Source organism: Oryctolagus cuniculus, chromosome 8 (assembly GCF_964237555.1).
Source record: "Oryctolagus cuniculus chromosome 8, mOryCun1.1, whole genome shotgun sequence".
Taxonomy (NCBI): domain Eukaryota; kingdom Metazoa; phylum Chordata; class Mammalia; order Lagomorpha; family Leporidae; genus Oryctolagus; species Oryctolagus cuniculus.
In genome coordinates this window covers 45,882,090-45,902,168 of record NC_091439.1, presented here as the reverse complement: position 1 = coordinate 45,902,168, position 20,079 = coordinate 45,882,090, and the positions used below count along the sequence as shown (strand labels likewise).

General features: G+C 38.0%; 1 protein-coding gene across 1 annotated transcript; it reads right to left on the bottom strand.

Moving 5' to 3' along the window:
* Positions 1-12,250: 12,250 nt before the first annotated feature.
* FABP2 (fatty acid binding protein 2) lies at positions 12,251-15,641 on the bottom strand. Its single transcript, XM_002717226.4, has 4 exons — positions 15,479-15,641; positions 13,974-14,146; positions 12,841-12,948; positions 12,251-12,447 (listed from the first exon to the last, which is right to left on the bottom strand). The coding sequence occupies exons 1-4, from the start codon at positions 15,543-15,545 to the stop codon at positions 12,397-12,399; spliced, it is 399 nt and encodes a 132-aa protein (XP_002717272.2). The 5' UTR covers positions 15,546-15,641; the 3' UTR covers positions 12,251-12,396.
* Between the last annotated feature and the right edge of the window lie 4,438 nt (positions 15,642-20,079).

Sequence of the window (20,079 nt, the reverse complement as noted above, 5' to 3'; positions counted from 1 at the left end):
CCCAGAGTATATAAGTGTGATCTGGGGCAAGGAGGACTGGAAAGGGAATAGTTAATGGATACAGGGATGCAGTTGGGTAGGAGGGATAATTTCTCATGTACAGCACAGTAGAATAACTGTGGTTGACAATAGTTAATTGACTATTTCAAAATAGCTAGTAGAGAGTTTTGAATATTCTTAAATATGTGTGGGAGGTGATATGTCATGATTAAACACTGCATATGTATGTGGAAATGTCACACTGTATCCCATCAATATGTATAATTACTATGTGTCAAAAGATAATTAAAAAGAATTATTGGTCTTGAACAGAGTTCTCATATCAGAGGCTGTGCTCAAGTATATAAATTGACTGCCTTTGAACCACTCAGGTGGCCATTTTTTTGACCTGTTAGATACAGGTTGGGTGATCTGGTTTTGAATAAGATTACCTGTTTATAAAGAATAACTAGGACCAATTCCCTCAGTAGAATTTGTGCAAGAAACTGTCAGAATTCAGGATGAGGAAAGCTGACTTTTTGATGCAAGGCCTGTTTATTTTAATTTTTAAAGGTTTATTTTATTTGAAAGGCAGAGTTACAGATATGGACAGAGAAGGAGAGAGCTTCCATCTGCTGGTTCACTACCCATATGGCTGCAATGGTTGGGGGCTGGACCAGGCCAAAGCCAGGAGCTTCATCCAGATTTCCCATGTAGGTGCAGTGGCCCAAGAACTTGGGCCATCTTCTGCTGCTTTCTCAGATGCATTAGCAGGGAGCTGGATTGGCAGTAGAGCAGCTGGGACTTGAACTGGTGCCCATATGGAATACCAGTGTCACAGGCAGTGGCTTAACCTGTACGTCACAACACCGTTCATGTTAAATGCAACTATTAACATTTACCACGTGTTAGAGAGGGGTAGTAGGATATAATAAAACTGTATCTCTGCCCTCATGGAGTGTACAGGCTAGAGGACACAGGCAAGCATCAATACAGTATGATGGAGGTGAAAACATCATGCTTTGAAAACACAGAAGCCATCTGGCTCAGAAGTGTGAAATAAACACCAGCCTCACTGACATTTTTTTTTTTATCTAAGAATATGTTAAAGAGAAGAAGCTTGGTATTGCATTTACGCCCTTCAATATCCTTATTAAGTATTATCATGATAAAATTATTTAAAGTAAAACTAAGAAGTAGTATTAAGCATATACTCTTGTGTAAAGAACTATTTTTTCAGGTTTAGGAAGAATATTGTAATTCAGCCTATAGATGGTATAACTGGTTCTTTTGAAATAATTCTGGCTCACTCTTTATACTAACTAGAAAAAGTACCTTTAAATTTCTGATGTTTCTCTAAAAAGAGTGCCAGAATTGTTTTAAAAGAACCAGTTACATCATCTGTAATCTAGAGATACAGCCTTGAAACTGTAGTGAGATCCAGGAAGAACTTTTTCACACTCCTTCATATTTCTACTATTCTTCCACCTTCACAGCAATCCGAACCATTAATTCCTGGGCAAATATTTAAGTTTTTTATTACTCTTGGTAGTCTAGATTATATGGCAGGGAGGGCTTCCAGTGACCCTTTATTTTAATGGGATTTGTAATGAAAATGGCTATGGATGAGAGAAACCGCCTGGAACACTATTCTTTACCCATGACCAGTAATTGGCTCTGTAGCACCTAACTTTTCCTATCTTTTGCCACTGCCTTGCTTATTCTTTTTCTTTTAATTCTCCAATAATGTGTATTCCTGTCAGTAGCCTAAAGGTTAGCTATTGGGCCACAGAGTCATAGATACACAGCACCCTGCATATCACCATGCATTGAGAGAAAATGTAACCCTGCAGCTAGATGAACAGCTGATTTTGAAGATGATAATGCTATTTTAGGCATTATGATTTAGACAAAGTAAGCGTGAGAATTTGGATCCACTTAGGGTGTTCTTTTTTTTAAGATTTTATTTATTTGTTTTTTTTTTATTTAATTTATTTTTAAGTAATATAAATTCCATATTTCAACTTTAGGAATATAGTTATTCTTCTCACCATACCCACCCTCCCACCCATACTCTCACTCCTATTCCTCCTCCCTCTCCCCTTCCCAGTCCCATTTTCCATTAAGATTCATTTTCAATTAACTTTGTACACAGAAGACCAACTCTATACTAAGTAAAGATTCAGCAATTTGCACACACACACACACACACACAAAACTGAGAACAAATACCCCATTTAACTTTAATAATACATCTCGTTGAGGACAGAGGTCCTGTATGGGGAGTTAGTGTATAGTGACTCATGTTGTTAATTTAACAATTAACACTCTTATGTGTGACGTCAGTGATATCCAAGGCTCTAGATATGAGCTGCCTAGGCTATGGAAGCCTTTTGAATCCACAAATTCCATCAGTATTTAGACAAGGCCAGTTAACAAAATGGAAATTCTTTCCTCACTTTAAAAAAAAGTACATCCTTCTCTGATGGCCACTTCTTTCCGTTAGGATCTCACTCACAGAGATAATTCATGTAGAATATTTTTTTGCTGCAGTGTCTTGCCTTTCCATGTCTGAAATGCTCTCACCAGCTTTTCAGCCAGACCAGGAAGCCTTAGGGCTGATTCTGATATCAGAGTGTTAACTTCAAGCAATTGTCATTCTGTGAGTCTGCTGTGTGGACTGCTTCCCATGTTGGAACATTTTCTTCTTTTTAATTCTATCTTTGCATATGCCAGTGTCTTGCATGGTTTTCCCAATGTTATCTAATAATTTGATGGTGTTGTTTTGTGGATTTAGATCTTTAATCCATGTTGAGTGGATTTTTGTGTAAGGTGTAAGATAGGGGTCTTGCTTCATACTTCTGCATGTGGAAATCAAGTTTTCCCAGCACCATTTGTTGAATAGACTGTCCGTGCTCCAGGGATTGGTTTTAGGTCCTTAATCAAAAATAAGTTGGTTGGCCGGCGCCGCGGCTCACTAGGCTAATCCTCCGCCTAGCGGCGCCGGCACACCGGGTTCTAGTCCCGGTCGGGGCACCGGATTCTGTCCCGGTTGCCCCTCTTCCAGGCCAGCTCTCTGCTGTGGCCCGGGAGTGCAGTGGAGGATGGCCCAGGTGCTTGGGCCCTGCACCCCATGGGAGACCAGGAAAAGCACCTGGCTCCTGGCTCCTGCCATCGGATCAGCGCGGCAGCCATTGGAGGGTGAACCAACGGCAAAGGAAGACCTTTCTCTCTGTCTCTCTCTCTCACTGTCCACTCTGCCTGTCAAAAAAAAAAAAAAAAAAAAAAGTTGGTTGTAGATGCTTGGATTGATTTCTGATGATTCTATTTTATTCCATTGGTCTATCCATCTGTTTTTGTACCAGTACCAGGCGGTTTTGATTATAACTGCCTGTAGTATGTCTTGAAATCTGGTATTGTGATGCCTCCAGCATTGTTTTTGTTGTATAAACTTGCTTTACCTATCTGAGGTCTTCTGTGTTTCTGTATGAACTTCAGCATCATTTTTTTCTAGATCAGAGAACAATATCTTTGGTATTTGGATTGGTATCACATTGAATCTGTAAATTGCTTTCAGAAGAACAAACATTTTGATAATATTGATTCTTCTAATCCATGAACATGGAAGATTTTTCAATTTTTTTGTATCTTGTATTTCTTTCTTTAATGTTTTATAATTCTCATTGTAGAGATCTTTGACATCCTTGGTTAAATTTGTTCCAAGGTATTTGCCCTTTTTTTTTTGTAGCTATTGGGAATGGGATTGATCTTAGAAGTTCAGTCTCAGCCTTGGCATTGTTTGTATATACAAAGGCTGTTGATTTTTGTGTATTGATTTTATATCCTGCTACTTTACCAAACTCTTCTATGAGGTCCAATAGTCTCCCCCCACCCCGCTTTTTTTTTTTTTTTTTTTTTGGACAGGCAGAGTTAGACAGTGAGAAAGAGAGAGACAGAGAGAAAGGTCTTCCTTTTTCCGTTGGTTCACCCTCCAATGGCCACTGCAGCCAGTGCACTGCGCTGATCTGAAGCCAGGAGCCAGGTGCTTCCTCCTGGAGTCCCATGCAGGTGCAGGGCCCAAGCACTTGGGCCATCCTCCACTGCACTCTCTGGCCATAGCAGAGAGCTGGACTGGAAGAGGAGCAACCGGGACAGAATCCTGTGCCGTGGTGCTGGTGCTGCAGGCGTGAGCCGCGGCGCCGGCCCAATAGTCTCTTAGTGGAGTCTTTTGGATCCCCTATAAATAGGATCATGTCATCAGCAAAGAGGGACAGTTTGAATTCTTCCTTCCCAATTTGTATCCCTTTGATTTCTTTGTCTTGCCTAATGGCTCTGGCTAATACTTCCAGGACTATATTGAGTAGCAATGGTGAGAGTGGGCATCCTTTTCTGGTACTGGATCTCAGTGGAATCACTGTGAGTCTGATTGGAGATCCTCTGAAAGTAATCTGGGATTTCTCTTGTGTACATTTTAGAATCTTTTCTTTATGTTTTACTGTGGTGAGTTTGATTACAATGTGTCTTGGTGAAGGTCTTTTTCTGGTCGTTTCTATTATGAGTTCTATGTGCTTCCTATTCTTGGATGTCCCTTTGTTTCTCCAAATTAGGGAAATTTTCTGCAATTATTTCACAAAAATGTCCTTTCAATCTGTTCTCTTTTTCCATGCTTTCAGAAACTCCAAGAACCTGTATGTTGGGTCATTTGATAGTATCCTATAGATTTCCAATAGTGTTGTTTTTTGTTTTGTTTTGTTTTTTTGGACAGGCAGAGTGGATAGTGAGAGAGAGAGAGACAGAGAGAAAGGTCTTCCTTTTGCCGTTGGTTCATCCTCCAATGGCAGCCGCGGCTGGCGTGCGGCGGCTGGTGCACCGCGCTGATCCGAAGGCAGGAGCCAGGTGCTTCCTCCTGGTCTCCTATGGGGTTCAGGGCCCAAGGACTTGGGCCATCCTCCACTGCACTCCCTGGCCATAGCAGAGAGCTGGCCTGGAAGAGGGGCAACCAGGACAGAATCCAGCACCCCGACCGGGACTAGAACCCGGTGTGCCGGCGCCACTAGGTGGAGGATTAGCCTATTGAGCCGTGGCGCCGGCCCCAATAGTGTTTTTTAGTTTTCTAATTTCCTTTTCTTGTTCTTGGTTTGACTGTATAATTTCCTGTGCTTTATTATTTTTTTAATTTATTTTTTTGACAGGCAGAGTGGACAGTGAGAGAGAGAGAGACAGAGAGAAAGGTCTTCCTTTTGCCGTTGGTTCACCTTCCAATGGCTACCACGGCCGGCACGCTGCAGCCGGCATACCGCGCTGATCCGATGGCAGGAGCCAGGTGCTTCTCCTGGTCTCCCATGGGGTGCAGGGCCCAAGGACTTGGGCCATCCTCCACTGCACTCCCGGGCCACAGCAGAGAGCTGGCCTGGAAGAGGGGCAACCGGGACAGAATCTGGCGCCCCAACCGGGACTAGAACCCAGTGTGCAAGTGCTGCAAGGCGGAGGATTAGCCTAGTGAGCCGCGGCTCTGGCCCCTGATTTCTCTTTAAGATCTCAATTTCATGGGAGAAATTTTCTTTCATGCCATGTACAGAATTCAGTAGCTCATGCATTTGCTTCTAATTACTTTTGTGTAATCTTATGATCAATGTTTTTAATTCCATTTCTGCATTTCTTCAATCTCATCATCATTCACAATGTAGTATTGAAGTGTTGTGTTTTTTTTGCGGGCATCATATCATCTTCCTTATTGTTGTTTCCTGAATGGGTACCTTTTTTATTCGGCATTTGTGGAGGTACTTGTTGATTTCTTCTTTGCTTTTTCCACTGTGGCAGCTGTTATCATTGTACTATGCCTATGTAGATATGTGGAGTGTCTGCTTTCAGTGATTATCTAGAGGCATGTGGTGGGTGTGGCCAGGGAACTCTGTTCAGTTCTGCAGGGTGAAGGGCGTGCCTTGGGTGGCACACCTGTGTTTGGTGTGGTAAATCTCCTTTATATATATGAAGGGAGATTTATTCTGCCCACCTGAGCCCCTCTCCTCAAAGGAGACCAGTGCCTGAGTGCTAGCCCCAGGGGGTATTAGTCCACTCTGTCCCAAGGACCACACACAGGATCTGTGCAATCTTCAGTGTAAGCTCAAATTCCCCAACAGTGTCCCTTACCAGGAAGCCCTGAGTGTGTGGAGTCTCCCACAGTGACTGCCCAAAGTCCCAGCCACATTGAGTCCTCCCACACACCCTCAGTTGTTTTATATTTACACTTCTGGCTCACAAGCCTCCCATATTCACAAGCACTCAGCCCCCTGTTAGTTCTCCTCACCAGAGTCAGGAGTTTCCACTCAGCTGATTGCTGGGTGCAGACACAAGCTAGCGCAGCTGTTACGTATGTCCAAAATGGTGCCTGCTCTGTTGGCTTGTTACAGGACACCATTGTAAGGGGATTGGGTAGAGAGAAACTTTTCTCTTTTTCTCCCCTTTACTTTGGTAGATACACTATCTCTGATGGTACATACACTATCTCTAGGTTCCCTCTAGGCTCTTCATGCAGCTTTATTGCCAGTGGCTTAGGCTGCTGCAGTCTGCTCTTATCTCCCTCTCCCACTCAGCTGCTGGAGTCCTGATCTGTGGACGTCCACGCCCTCCACGTTTGTCCACTGTGTCCCTTTAATTTGCATAGAGTTTCCTCTGCCATTTTCTCCCTAACTCCTCTCTGAGACTGTACTCGCTCCACATTTTTTTTTTTTTTTTTTGACAGGCAGAGTTAGAGAGAGACTAGCCAAGTGAGCCATGGCACCAGCACTCTCTCCACTTTTTAAAAATCTATCCTCCCCTAGATCTGAGCAGTAAGCTCCCTCCCTACTTCTCCATTTTGGAACCTCTCTGATATTTTATTTATTTTAGAGGTAGAGTTACGGCCAGAGAGAGGAGAGATAGAGAAAGGTCTTCCATCTGCTGGTTCACTCTTCAGGTGGCCCCAATGGCTGGAGCTGAGCCAGTCCAAAGCCTGGAGCCCATATCCAGGAGCCAGGAGTTTCTTCTGGGTCTCCCACATGTGTGCAGGGGCCCAAGCACTTCCACCATCTTCTGCTGCTCTCCCAGACCATAAGCAGAGAGCTGGATTGGAAGAGGTGCCTGTATGGGATGCCAGTGCTGCAGGCAGAGGCTTACCCTACTACCAAAGCACCATCTGCGTAACAAGTTCTTAATGGCCTAAATATCTCTACCAATGGTGTTCATCAATAAATAGTCAGTGCCTGATACATAGTGCTTTTCTAAAATTATTTTGGTTCAATAAATGAAAGTAGCTTCAGTGAATAGGTTCTGTGAGGATAGATAAAGGAGGTCATTGTATTAGTTTTGTTTGGTGTAAAATTTGAAACTGAAGAAGCACTTAATAAAATATCATTTCAAATTGCAGAATATGGAATGTGAAACCATTCTGAAACACTATACACAGATATGGGGAAACTGCCCTGAAAAACTTTGAAAGAATCTATGTCCTTGACCGGTAGATGGCACTCTAATACTGTAGAGAGCAAATTGTAGCAGAAACTAAATTCATGATTGTTTAAAATCTAGCCCATGCCCCAATCCTCATTTCCCACTTCGATTATACCCCAGGCAACTAACTTCCCCACTAATTCACTCCTCTTAAGGTGCTTGGGGTTAACTTGTTACCAGTCTGTCTAATTACTCAAAGAGAATAGAACCAACCAGTTCGGTGATTTGCAGGGCCCAGTCTAAAATGAAATTTTGGACTCCTTTTTCAAAAATTATTGAGAATCTTAAGACAGTAACAGCAGAGCATTAAACTAAGCATAGAGTCCTTCTGAACCTGCACAAATCCTACACTGATGAAACCAGCCATACTTTATAATGTTCATGATATTTCCATCTCTACCCCACTCTCCTTTATTGCACCAATCTCTCCCCTGTGACAAACACCAAAACACCTACTTATGAAATAATCACTGTTATTCATAGTTTATAGAATCTTAGCAATGAAAGACAATATAGAGCTAGATCTAGACCAACCCCTCATTTTGAAGATGATTCAACTACATTCCAAAGAGATGAAGTGGCTCTCTCAAAGTCCCCAGTGAGTTATGTCATGGATGGGACCGGAAGTAAGGGTTCTCATCTACCAGGCCACGGCTTGCTTTATCACACAGACTGGGGGACAGAGATTTTGAGAAGAATTTTGTCATATACTAAAAAAATACTTTATTTTCTCTGCAAGAGAAGGGTGCATATTTGTATTACTTGTGTTTATTGAGTACCAGCTCTATGCTAAGGACTATACTAGATACTTTTACATATAATATTCCAACAATTACTATTTTTCAAATGAGGAAAATTGAGATCAGAACTGGAAAGGATCTTAGTAAGTGAAAAGACAACTGTTTAGATAAGTGTGTGATTCTAAAACCCGCTCTGTTTTCAGCACACCATTACTGAATTCTAGAAAAGTTAAGTCAGCCCACAGTTACTGAACACTGGTCTTGTTTTTGGTCAGTTCTGGATGATCTTTGGGACTCTTTGCAATCTTTACATTCACAAAGAATCTTCAAAACATTAATGGAAAATACATATTATGGAAAAAATACATGGATTTCATTTTCTGTAGTGAAATAAGCATGCACTGATTTGTTATAACATGTCTGAAGAGGATCTAGTTTGAAATAGGAAGACGATAAAACATTAGTTTGAAAAAGTCACTATCAGAGCAACATGAATTCTACTAAAATTAAGGCAAGTACAAACATTAGTTTTTGGAGTAGTTTGGGTGAAAGAATGGTGAACTCAGTTATGCTTTAGGAAAAGTTTATGGGAAAAATATGCCAAAGGACTGAACAGTTTAAAATTGATTTTAAGAAGAGATGAAATAATGTTGAAAATTAAACTCATAGTAACATGCTATTCACAGTAATATGCTTCATCAGTTTGCGAGGAAAGAATTCATATTGTTCATGCTGTAATTGAGAAGGACCAACAATAGCAGAAACAGCTAATACCATAGACATCTCGATTGGTGTGTCTTACACAATTCTGACTGAAAAACTAAAGTAGAGCAAATTTTCTATTCAATGGGTGCCAAAACTGTTGCCCCTAGATCAGCTGCAGACAAAAGCAAAGATATCATTGGGAATTTGAGACAAGTGGGATCTAGGTCCTGAAGCATTTCTTTGAAGAATTGTACCAGCTGAAACACGGCTTTAGCAGTGGGATCCTGAATATAATGCACAATCAAAGCAGTGGTTACCAAGATGTGGAAGTGATACAGTCAAAGCAAAAGTGGACTTGTTAAGAGTGAAAGTCATGAGACAAGTTTTTTTTTTTGGAATGCCCAAGGCTTTTTGCTTGTCAATTTTCTGGAGGGTCCAGAATGATAACATCTGCTTCTTAGGAGAGTGTTTTGATAGTTAGGCAAAACTGAGTTAGAAAAATACCCGAGAGTTTCATCAGAGAGTTCTCTGCCACAGCAATGCTCTTGCACATTCCTTTCATCAATCAAGGACAGCTTTGGGAGAGTTTTAAGGGACAACCAATAGGCATCCATGTTACAGTCCTTATTTGACTCCTTCTCACTTCTTTTTATTTCCTAATCTTAAATCTTTAAAGGGTACCCATTTGTCTTCGGTTAATAATAATGATATGGTTAAATTCCTAGGACACTCAGTTATTTAGGGATGGGCTAAATATCTGTTATCTTCAATTATGAAAGTGTCTCGAACCTGATGCTGAGAAATAGTTTATGTATTTTTTGTTTTATATGCCACAGACTTTTTGAAGTCATTTCTACTATGCTTCCTGCTGCATTAAGGCTTTTGCTTCAGCATGTTTCTTCTGCTTGAAACACTCTTTCCTCTGTCATTTCATTAAAAATAGGACCACAGGGGGATCCAACCATATAAAGAATTGTAGACAAATTTAAGAACATTGGCTTTTTCTGTGCATGACATGAGGTCATTGCAGTGTTTAATGCAAATAAGCCATACGATCTGATTTTTAAGGATCCTCTGAGTGCTATGTTGGAAAAGAGTCCTAAAAGGGTAGGGTTGGGAAGGTAGAAGCTCAGTTGCTTATCAGGGGGTTATTGCTATAATTCAGGGGAGAGATAATGGTATCTCAGGCTATTTATATAGCTGTGGAAGTGACAGGAAGTGGCTAGATTCTGGAGTTATGTGTGTATATAAATATTATACTTTTAGCTTTTTGTTGTGGAAACTTTCAAACACATAGAAAAATAGGGAGAAGAATATGTGAATTCTCATGTCTTATAAGGTACCCAATGAACCTGTAGTTTGTTATCATAAGTCAGGCACTTTTGAACAGCTGTAGCAGTTGTCAACTTGTGACCAAATCTGGTTTCATCTACAAGCCTTGCCACTTCTTCCCTAACCCTAGATACTAGACAAAGCAATTTGATACAAATCTAAGATACCATATTTACTGTATAAATATTTTGACTTTACTCCAGTTGCATCTAAGTCTCTATTCTGCTATCTAACCTATGGCTGCTTCTTGCTTTTGGTTTGCTGTACTCCTGACTTAGTTAATCTTCTATACTTGTTGTCCTCTTTAAACCTTTTCCCTTCTTATTTCTCAACTTCAAACTCCCTAAAAAGAGATAATTCTAAGTTCTGCTAGTAGCTGTTGTTCAGTTTGCACAGACTTCATACCCTGGCCCTATTTTGGTAGATTGGCTGCTCTTGGGTCAGGCACATTCACTTGGCCAAACAGGGTGACATAATGGCAAGTTCTGTTGTCTCAAGAAGGGGTTATTGAAATGACAGTCACTAAGCAAATAATAGGCAATTTACCAATACTAAGGTAGTGGAAATTTAATACTAGATAGATACAAATTAAAAAAACAACAACAATCTGTGATGAGGCTTGAAATAGGAGTGTCTAACCACTGAATTGCCATTATTTTACAGCTGACCTGACCCATTTGGAGTGCTATACCTGGGTGTCATTAAGGAATTCAGGGATTTTTTTTTTCTGAAGATATCTTTACTTTTAACAAGCTGGGTAATAGCATATCATAGTGTACTAGACTGATAATCAAGACCTACATTTATTTCTTGTGTTCATCATGGCCCCTATACAACATTAAATGAGTTAATAAACTTCTTTGCATTTTAGCCTTCCCTTTTAAATGAGATTAATACCTGCCTTTTTCATGTTTCACATTTGTAGACAAGTAAGATTAGAGAGATAAATATATATTGAATCTCTAAAAAAGGCATGTGAAAATATAAATAATTACTATTTCCTATGTAAAGATTCTCTTGAAGTTATATGATGAACAGTAGATTTATGTTTTGTTTTTGCAAAACCTTCCATATGCTCTGTGCATTTCCATCATGGGCTGAGATGTTTTTCTTCACACATTGTAATTTATTTGTTATATGTGTATACCACTTAGAAGAGTCCATAGCATATAGTAAGAACTATGAAAATGTGAGCTGTTACCTACTTCAGTATGAAAAAGAATGTGTCAAAACAACAAGCCCATGGAGTTGTAAACACTCAAAAAATTGATCTCACTTTCTACCCTGTAATATAGAAATGCATTCTGCTAAAATACCATTGTTTGAGGCCCATAAAATAATACACATGTGCAAATCAGTAAAAGGAAACTTTTTGGGCCTGGCAAATTGGCAGTATGTTTGTACCAAAAGAGTAGAAGAGAGCTTAGAGATTTTGATCAGTAGATTGATGATGGAGATTAAGTATGAAAAATTTTTTTACCTTTCTCAGGTGATCCTACTTTTCATGAGAACCATGGACAATGTAGAAAAATATCATACATTCATTTAACTTAGGACGTCACTTGCTTCCTATCACAGTCTTCAAAGTGGAATGTATTGGGAAATACCCACACCCAGGGAAGAGGACAGCGAGGATATCTATCAAAATCAGAATGGTGATTATCTTTGGATAGTGAGTATATGAGAATATTTATTTTGCATTTGCTTTTCTTATTTCTAGGTTTTCTGGTGTCCTATGTTACTTTTATAATAAAAAAGATTACCAAGAAAATTATTCACAACCAGGGTAACATTTTAAAAATTCTCGTGCAGACCATACTTGGCTTACCACATTAACAGTCTTTGTCACATAGCTTCTTTTTTTTTAAGGGAGAGGCTACTAATACAGCGATGTGGGAACAATATTTTTATTTTAAAATGTTGCAGAATTTCTTTAGAAGGCCAATAAGTGCATATCTTAAATAATGAAAAACACATTAAATCCAAATTAGTGTTTACTTCTTTTGCTTTGGCAAGACTGAAAATACATCAGTGTTTATAAAAGGATTAATCAGTCAGTAACCTTATATTTCATGAGCAAAGCAAAACAGTTTTGTTGCAATATAGATCTTTCATCCAAGTTTTATTCTTGGCCCTGCTCCAAGAACAATGCTCATTCCTTTTTAAAGATCCTCTTGGCTTCTACTCCTTCGTATGTATAAGTCTGAAAGGTGTTAAGAAACAGAAGAATTTGTCATTAAGATATCAGTGTCAAATAAAGAAAAATATTATTATTATAACTTTAAATGAATTTGTTCCTTGTTTTCCTTGTACTTGATAGCAAAATTTTATGCAGATATAGGATACAGCCATTCAAAACACTTTTGGTTTGTAGTCATTTACATTTTTAGTTAAACTGGGCATTGATGTATTTGAAATATATATATATATATATATAATGTTCTTTTTTATAAATAGGTATTGGAAAGTATATTTTTTAAATTGGTAGAATTCATAAGAAAATAACTAATCTGTTTATTGAAGTTGTAATTCAGTAACAAAAATATTTTTATCATTTTGTCTTCGCAAGATAGTTATAAATACTTTTACAACTCACCTGCACTAATTCACCTCCTACAATTTCTCGGACAGTATTCAGTTCATTTCCATTGTCCAGCCGTTTGAATTTTCCAACAAGTTTATTTCCCTCAATGTTCCAGGCCCCCTAAATAACAATAATAGTAATAATGAGACATTTATTAGAGTCTTACACGTGTCAGGCACTATTCTAAAGATCTATATGGTGAGTCCATTTCTTCCCTCTTTAATCTTAACAGTGACCCTTTGTGAGACTCTTATCTCCTCCATTTTACAGATGAGGAAATTATGATATGGCATAATAATTCACCTAAAGTCATGGAGCCAGGATTGAACCCAGGCTATTATGTTCTAGAGTACATGTTGGTAGATGTACTTATCTACCTCTGTATTTTCCATATGCTGAATTTTAAGGCAGATGAGCAATGCTTCTTTTTTCTAAATCATTCCGTTTAAGAAAAATGTCTTAAATTTAGTCATGGTTCAAATTAGTTTCATGAAGAGGCTATCAACACTGTTTTAACCTGTGACTGTGGTAGTAATTAAAGAATGGCATAACTGACAAAACATTAGCAATTAAAATGTCATTGTAAATAAATAATTTAACTAGAAAAATTCTGAGTTTTAAAAATTATGAAATTTAAAAAATTGGTGGAAAATGATGACTTCCTAAAAGTTTTTGTGTCCAACATGAGAAGGTACATTTCTAGTGATTTATATTATGTTAGACCTTTCAATTGGATAACTCACTCACTTATTAATTTATTAATTTATTTTTTCAGTCCAATTATTAAGTAACTGTTGTGTTTAAGTTCCATGACTCTAAAAGCATTTGTGGCTATCAGATATATAAAGTTGGAATCACTGAACTGTAAATTTTTTTATAAATAGGTCTATACCCAGTCATTCACAGGGTATTTTTCTAATTCTTACTGTTCAATTTAGGTGCTTCACAGATGTGTATGAGGTTATAAACATTATGTTTAAATACCCTGCGAATTTATGTAATATTTAACATGAAGAGAATCCATTGGTTTCTTCAGTAAATGAAGGAGACCTGCAATAGTTAAACCATCCAATGATATAGAGTAGAGATTATTTTACTGTTGGATAGAAAAATCAAGAATGCATTATTTATGAAAAATTTCTTACACTGACTTCAGTTCCATCTGCTAAGGTGTAATTAAAGGTGACACCAAGTTCAAAAACAATTTCAATGGTTCTAAAAGTGCTTGATTCTTTGACTGTGAATTTGTTTCCATCTTGTGTAATTGTCACCTTCAAATTATCATGAGCTGCAAGCTTCCTTTTCACCACATTAATACCTTCAAAAGGAAAGAGATTGGACAAAATAAAATCAAAGTGGCATGGAAAGTGTTTATTTTTCTAATTTCTGTTTTATTTGTTTATTTTTATTTTTTAGGGTGAGGAAGAAAACCTAATAGCATTGCCTTTGCATAAGAGCATTCAGATTCCTTTTGTAGGAAAAGTTCAAGCTCAGTTGTATCAAAAGAACTGATTCAAACTGTTTCTCTAAAGCTTAAGAAAAGTTAAGTGAAACATAGAATTTTAGAATCATAAAGTAAATTGAAAGTGTGTCATTGCAAAAATTAAAAATAAGAAAGGAGGAGGGAGAGTGGGAATGAGGGAGGGAGAATATGGTGCAAAGGTTCATTGAATTCTTAAAACTGTATATATGAAATACATGAAATTTATTCCCTTTGTATAAATAAAAAATTAATAATAAAAAGAATTTTAGAATCATAGAGTTGAGTAATTTTAAAAATAATAACAAACTTTTTGTCATAGTGTTAAGGAAATCAAAATGCAGAAATGTCAAATGAAGGATAAAAGGTCTACTCCTGTATTTATAAAAAAACACTTTACTACCACATATACAGTATTCCTTTTTTAATTAATGCCCCTTTGTTTTCCATAATGGCTTATAAATTTTGAACTTCATAATTCACTTTGCTCCTTGTGGCATTTCTGACACAAAATGAGATTAAAAAATTTTATAGCCAAATTCATAATAATAATATACAAATTCCATAAAATTAAACTTGGAATCCCTAAACTATCAGATATAATTCATGCATATTTTTATTTTGAGGGAAATGACACACTTTTTTTGCCCCTCTTATACAGCGCATGAACTGCCAGAATATTAGAATAGATTTATATATCAATTAAATTCAAAACCTCAAAGAAAATACTTAGCTTCTTGAGATTATTCCCAGAATTTTATAGGAGAAAAGAGAACTTAACCTAATTTATTTGCAGTTGTGAATTTTGATGGAACTCTTTTCCATCAATTTAGTATATGGTCTTTGCTTTTGCTGCCTTTGAATTTCAATGTTTTAAAATCTGCAAATTATCATTACTCTGTGCATTTCTTTCTCAAAAAAACAATGCTAGTTTTCCATGATATAGGTACAATCAATAGATAAAGAGTGAAGGAAGTACATCTTGATCTTTTTTCTGTGTTTACACTGGTGAGACCATGTATTCTTCCAAATATAGGAAGCAAGAATGTGGTTTTCCCTACTCTGAACCATTATCTTCTCGATCCCCTCCTCCATATCAGAACCAATTCCTAAGTCAGAAAAACATCTGTGAGAAAGCACAGAAAGTGCCACTAAGAATGAAGTTCTTACCCATTTTTTCCATGAACTTGTCATAGTTCTCACTTCGGTCAACTTTCCAAGCACCATCAAACGCCATGATCTCAGTTGAGTTAGTCTCTGGGCAATCAGAGATTCAGACCAGTCCTTAGGAGAGAATTTATTCTATTTCTTATCTTGGAAACAACTTCATACTATGATGTGGAAGTTCAAAGTTCAAGAAATCGCCTAACTGTTCTGATGCTAACCCATTCTAGTTTCTCTTTGCATAAATACCTTAGATTTCTGAAATTCAAATCAATTAAAGCATAAGCATACCTGCCATGTCTTAAACTATACTCTGTGGACTTAATTATTTCAAGAATTAGAATGCATGCTGTCTGAAGATAGTTTTCCTACTTATATGTTCAAAGTGTACCCTGTACTCTGGCCAGCAGTTTATAGCACATATCAACTAACATCTGGATAATGAGACTATTAATGACCTATAGCTTTTTTTTTTTTACAGTAACAGGTGCCTTGTAAAATAAGACTTTGTGACCAAATACACTTGAAAAGTTGAAGTTGATATGATTGTTGAGAGTGAAAATTAATTTTCTCATATGCCATTTGATTGATGTCTAGGGTTGCCAGGTTTTAGATAAATATCCTAGCATCTGATACAGTACATGGCATCTAGTAGCTACACATGAGCTTATGGTTTTGATTTTGAATGGTTGTAGGCCTCTGAGTTAAACTTCAAGAGGGGGAAATGTGGGTGGATAACATAAAAATTTTCAGAGAAGAAAGAATTGGCCTTAAACATCTGCCATGTGCAAAGAACAAAAGCCAAATATCAGCTATGCCATTTATTAAGATCACTTCTTCATTTTATTCTTAATCTCTGTCATACCAAAAAAATGGAAAAATCTCCCATGCTCATGGATTGGAAGAATCAACATCATCAAAATGTCCATTCTCCCAAAAGCAATTTATAGATTCAATGGGATACCAATCAAAATACCAAAGACATTCTTTTCAGATCTGGAAAAAATAATGCTGAAATTCATATGGAGACACAGGAGACCTCAAATAGCTAAAGCAATCTTGTACAACAAAAACAAAGCTGGAGGCATCACAATACCAGATTTCAGGACATACTACAGGGCAGTTGTAATCAAAACAGCATGTAACTGGTACAAAAACAGATGGATAGACCAGTGGAACAGAATAGAAACACCAGAAATCAATCCAAGCATCTACAACCAACTTATTTTTGATCAAGGACCTAAAACCAATTCTTGGAGCAAGGACAGTCTATTCAACAAATGGTGCTGGGAAAACTTGATTTCCACATGCAGAAGTATGAAGCAAGACCCCTATCTTACACCTTACACAAAAATCCACTCAACATGGATTAAAGATCTAAATCCACAAAACAACACCATCAAATTATTAGATAACATTGGGAAAACCCTGCAAGACACTGGCATATGCAAAGATTTCTTGGAAAAGACCCCGGAGGCACAAAGTAACCAAATTAACCAATTAAGCCAAAATTAACAATTGGGATTACTTCAAATTGAGAAGTTTCTGTACTTCAAAAGAAAGAGTCAGAAAAGTGAAGAGGCAACTGACAGAATGGGAGAAATTATTTGCAAACTATAAAACCGATAAAGGATTAATAACCAGACTCTACAAAGAGATCAAGAACCTCCACAACAACAAAACAAACAACCCAGTTAAGACATGGGCAAAGGACTTAAACAGACATTTTTCAAAAGAGGAAATCCAAATGGCCAATAGACACATGAAAAAATATTCAGGATCACTAGCAATCAGGGAAATGCAAATCAAAACTACAATGAGGTTTCACCTCACCCGGGATAGAGTGGCTCACATACAGAAATCTGCCTACAACAGATGCTGGCAAGGATGTGGGGAAAAAGGGATACTAACCCACTGTTGGTGGGAATGCAAATTGGTAAAGCCAATATGGAAGTCAGTCTGGAGATTCCTCAGAAACCTGAATATAACCCTACCATTCAACCCAGCCATCCCATTCCTTGGAATTTACCCAAAGGAAATTAAATTGGCAAACAAAAAAGCTGTTTGCGCCTTAATGTTTATTGCAGCTCAATTCACAGTAGCTAAGACCTGGAATCAACCTAAATGCCCATCAACAGTAGACTGTATAAAGAAGTTATGGGACATTACTCTGTAGAATACTATACAGCAGTAAAAAACAATGAAATCTGGTCATTTGCAACAAAATGGAGGAATCTGGAAAACATCATGCTGAGTGAAATAGCTCGTCCCAAAGGGACACATATGATATGTTCTCCCTGATTGGCGACAACTAACTGAGCACCAAAAAGGAAACCTGTTGAATGAAATGGACACTATGAGAAACAGTGACTTGATCAGCCTTGTCCTGACTGTTGATGTACAACTTAATACTTTATCCTTTTCAGTATTTTTTTGTTCTACTTAATACTATTTTTGAACTCTGTAATTAACACACAGTTATTCTTAGGTGTTTAAATTTAACTGAAAAGTGATCCCTGTTAAATATAAGAGTGGGAATAAGGGAGGGAGGAGATGTAAAAATCTGGACAAGCTCAAGCTGACTTGCCCCAAATGATAGAGTTAGAAACATGCCAGGGGATTCCAATTCATTCCCATCAAGGTGGCATGTACCAATGCAGTTTCTTTTTTTTTAATTTTTTTTCACAGGCAGAGTGGATAGTGAGAGAGAGAGAGAGAAAGGTCTTCCTTTTGCCGTTGGTTCACCCTCCAATGCTGCCACAGCTGGCACGCTGCAGCTGGCGCACCGCGTTAATCCAAAGGCAGGAGCCAGGTGCTTCTCCTGGTCTCCCATGGGGTGCAGGGCCCAAGTACTTGGGCCATTCTCCACTGCCTTCCCAGGCCACAGCAGAGAGCTGGTCTGGAAGAGGGGCAACTGGGAAAGAATCCGGCACCCTGACCGGGACTAGAACCCGGTGTGCCGGTGCCGCTAGGTGGAGGATTAGCCTATTGAGCCTCGGCACCGGCCACCAATGCAGCTTCACTAGTCAAAGTGATCAGTTTCAGTTCACAGTTGATCATAATGATAGGTCTAAGAATCAAAGGGATCACATAAACAAGAATAGTGTCTGCTAATACTAACTGATAGAATTAAAAAGGGAGAGAACGATCCAACATGGGAAGCGGGATACACAGCAGATTCATAGAATGGCAGATGTTCTAAACAGCACTCTGGCCTCAGAATCAGCCCTTAAGGCATTCAGATCTGGATGTAGAGCCCATGAGAGTATTATAGGCATGTAAAGCCAAGAGACTCTGGGAAAAAAAAAAAAAACCTAAATGAAAGATCCTGTGAGTGAGATCCCAGTGGGAAGAACGGGCCATCAAAGAAGGAAGTACCTTTCTCTGAAGGGAGGAGAGAACTTCCACTTTGACTATGACCTTGTTTAAATAAGATTGGAGTTGGCAAACTCAAAAGGCTTCCATAGCCTTGGCAACTCATGACAAGAGCCTAGGGTGATTACTGATGCCATAAACAAGAGTGTCAATTTGCTAAGTCAACAACAGGAGTCACTGTGCACTTACTCCTCATGTGGGATCTTTGTCCTTAATGTGTTGTTCAATGTGTGAATTAATGCTATAACTAGTACTCAAACAGTATTTTTCACTTTGTGTTTCTGTGTGGATGCAAACTGTTGAAATCTTTACTTAATATATACTAAATTGATATCTGTATATAAAGAGAATTGAAAATGAATCTTGATGTGAATGGAATGGGAGAGGGAGGGGGAGATGGAAGGGTTGCAGGTGGGAGGGAAGTTATGGGGGGGGAGCCATTGTAATCCATAAGCTGTACTTTGAAAATTTATATTTATTAAATAAAAGTTTAAAAAAATAAATAGCATTTTAAGGCATTTTGTAATCAGAATTTATGAATCCTATTTTCTTTTTTGATTCTAATTGTTTAACATGTCAAAGAAAAATAGAGGCTCTATCAGGGTCATATGAGATGGATTTCAGACCAATGAAGCCATAACCAGAAAGTCTTAAGGTTACTGCCAATTAGTAGTAAATGAGGAAGAAGGGAGAATTTTAAAGTTTGCTAATAAAGTTTACTTCACTGTTTTTGAATGATCAGCCTCAATTTTAGAAATAGTTAAATGTGTTTAATTATGTTTTAGTTGTTGTTTCTGAGATTGGCTGGCTGATTTTCTTCAAAAAAGACTATATGGGTACAGCAGTGCAGAGGAGATATCTACCATATAATGGTGACTGTGGCTTACTGATTCTCATGAATAATACAACAGCCATATTAGAGGATTCCTGTGTACTGGTTGAATGCACAGAGAACTTATCACTCCTTTGTAATATGTGTCTGTTTCCAAGAATGATGAGACTGTTCCAACCACTATTGGATAGGAAATTGCTCATCAGTGCTCCTCATACTACAGATAAAGGTGGCTTTGGATTATCACAACTCTTCACTGCTACATCCAGACCTATGTTTCTGCTTTTTTTTTTTTTTTAATAGAATCTTTTCCTTTGAGACTATTTCCATTTGGTTGTATCACCTTCCAGGCTACTTTGTCATTGTTATCTGCCATCTAGCCAATCTAGCATTGTTATCT

Excerpts from the sequence above, each read along its gene's own strand:
- FABP2 (XM_002717226.4), bottom strand. The coding sequence starts at position 15,545 with ATGGCGTTTGATGGTGCTTGGAAAGTTGACCGAAGTGAGAACTATGAC. Across the intron at positions 14,147-15,478 it reads CAAGTTCATGGAAAAAATGG|GTATTAATGTGGTGAAAAGG; the intron begins GTAAGAACTTCA and ends TTCCTTTTGAAG. Across the intron at positions 12,448-12,840 it reads TAGGAGGTGAATTAGTGCAG|ACTTATACATACGAAGGAGT; the intron begins GTGAGTTGTAAA and ends AACACCTTTCAG.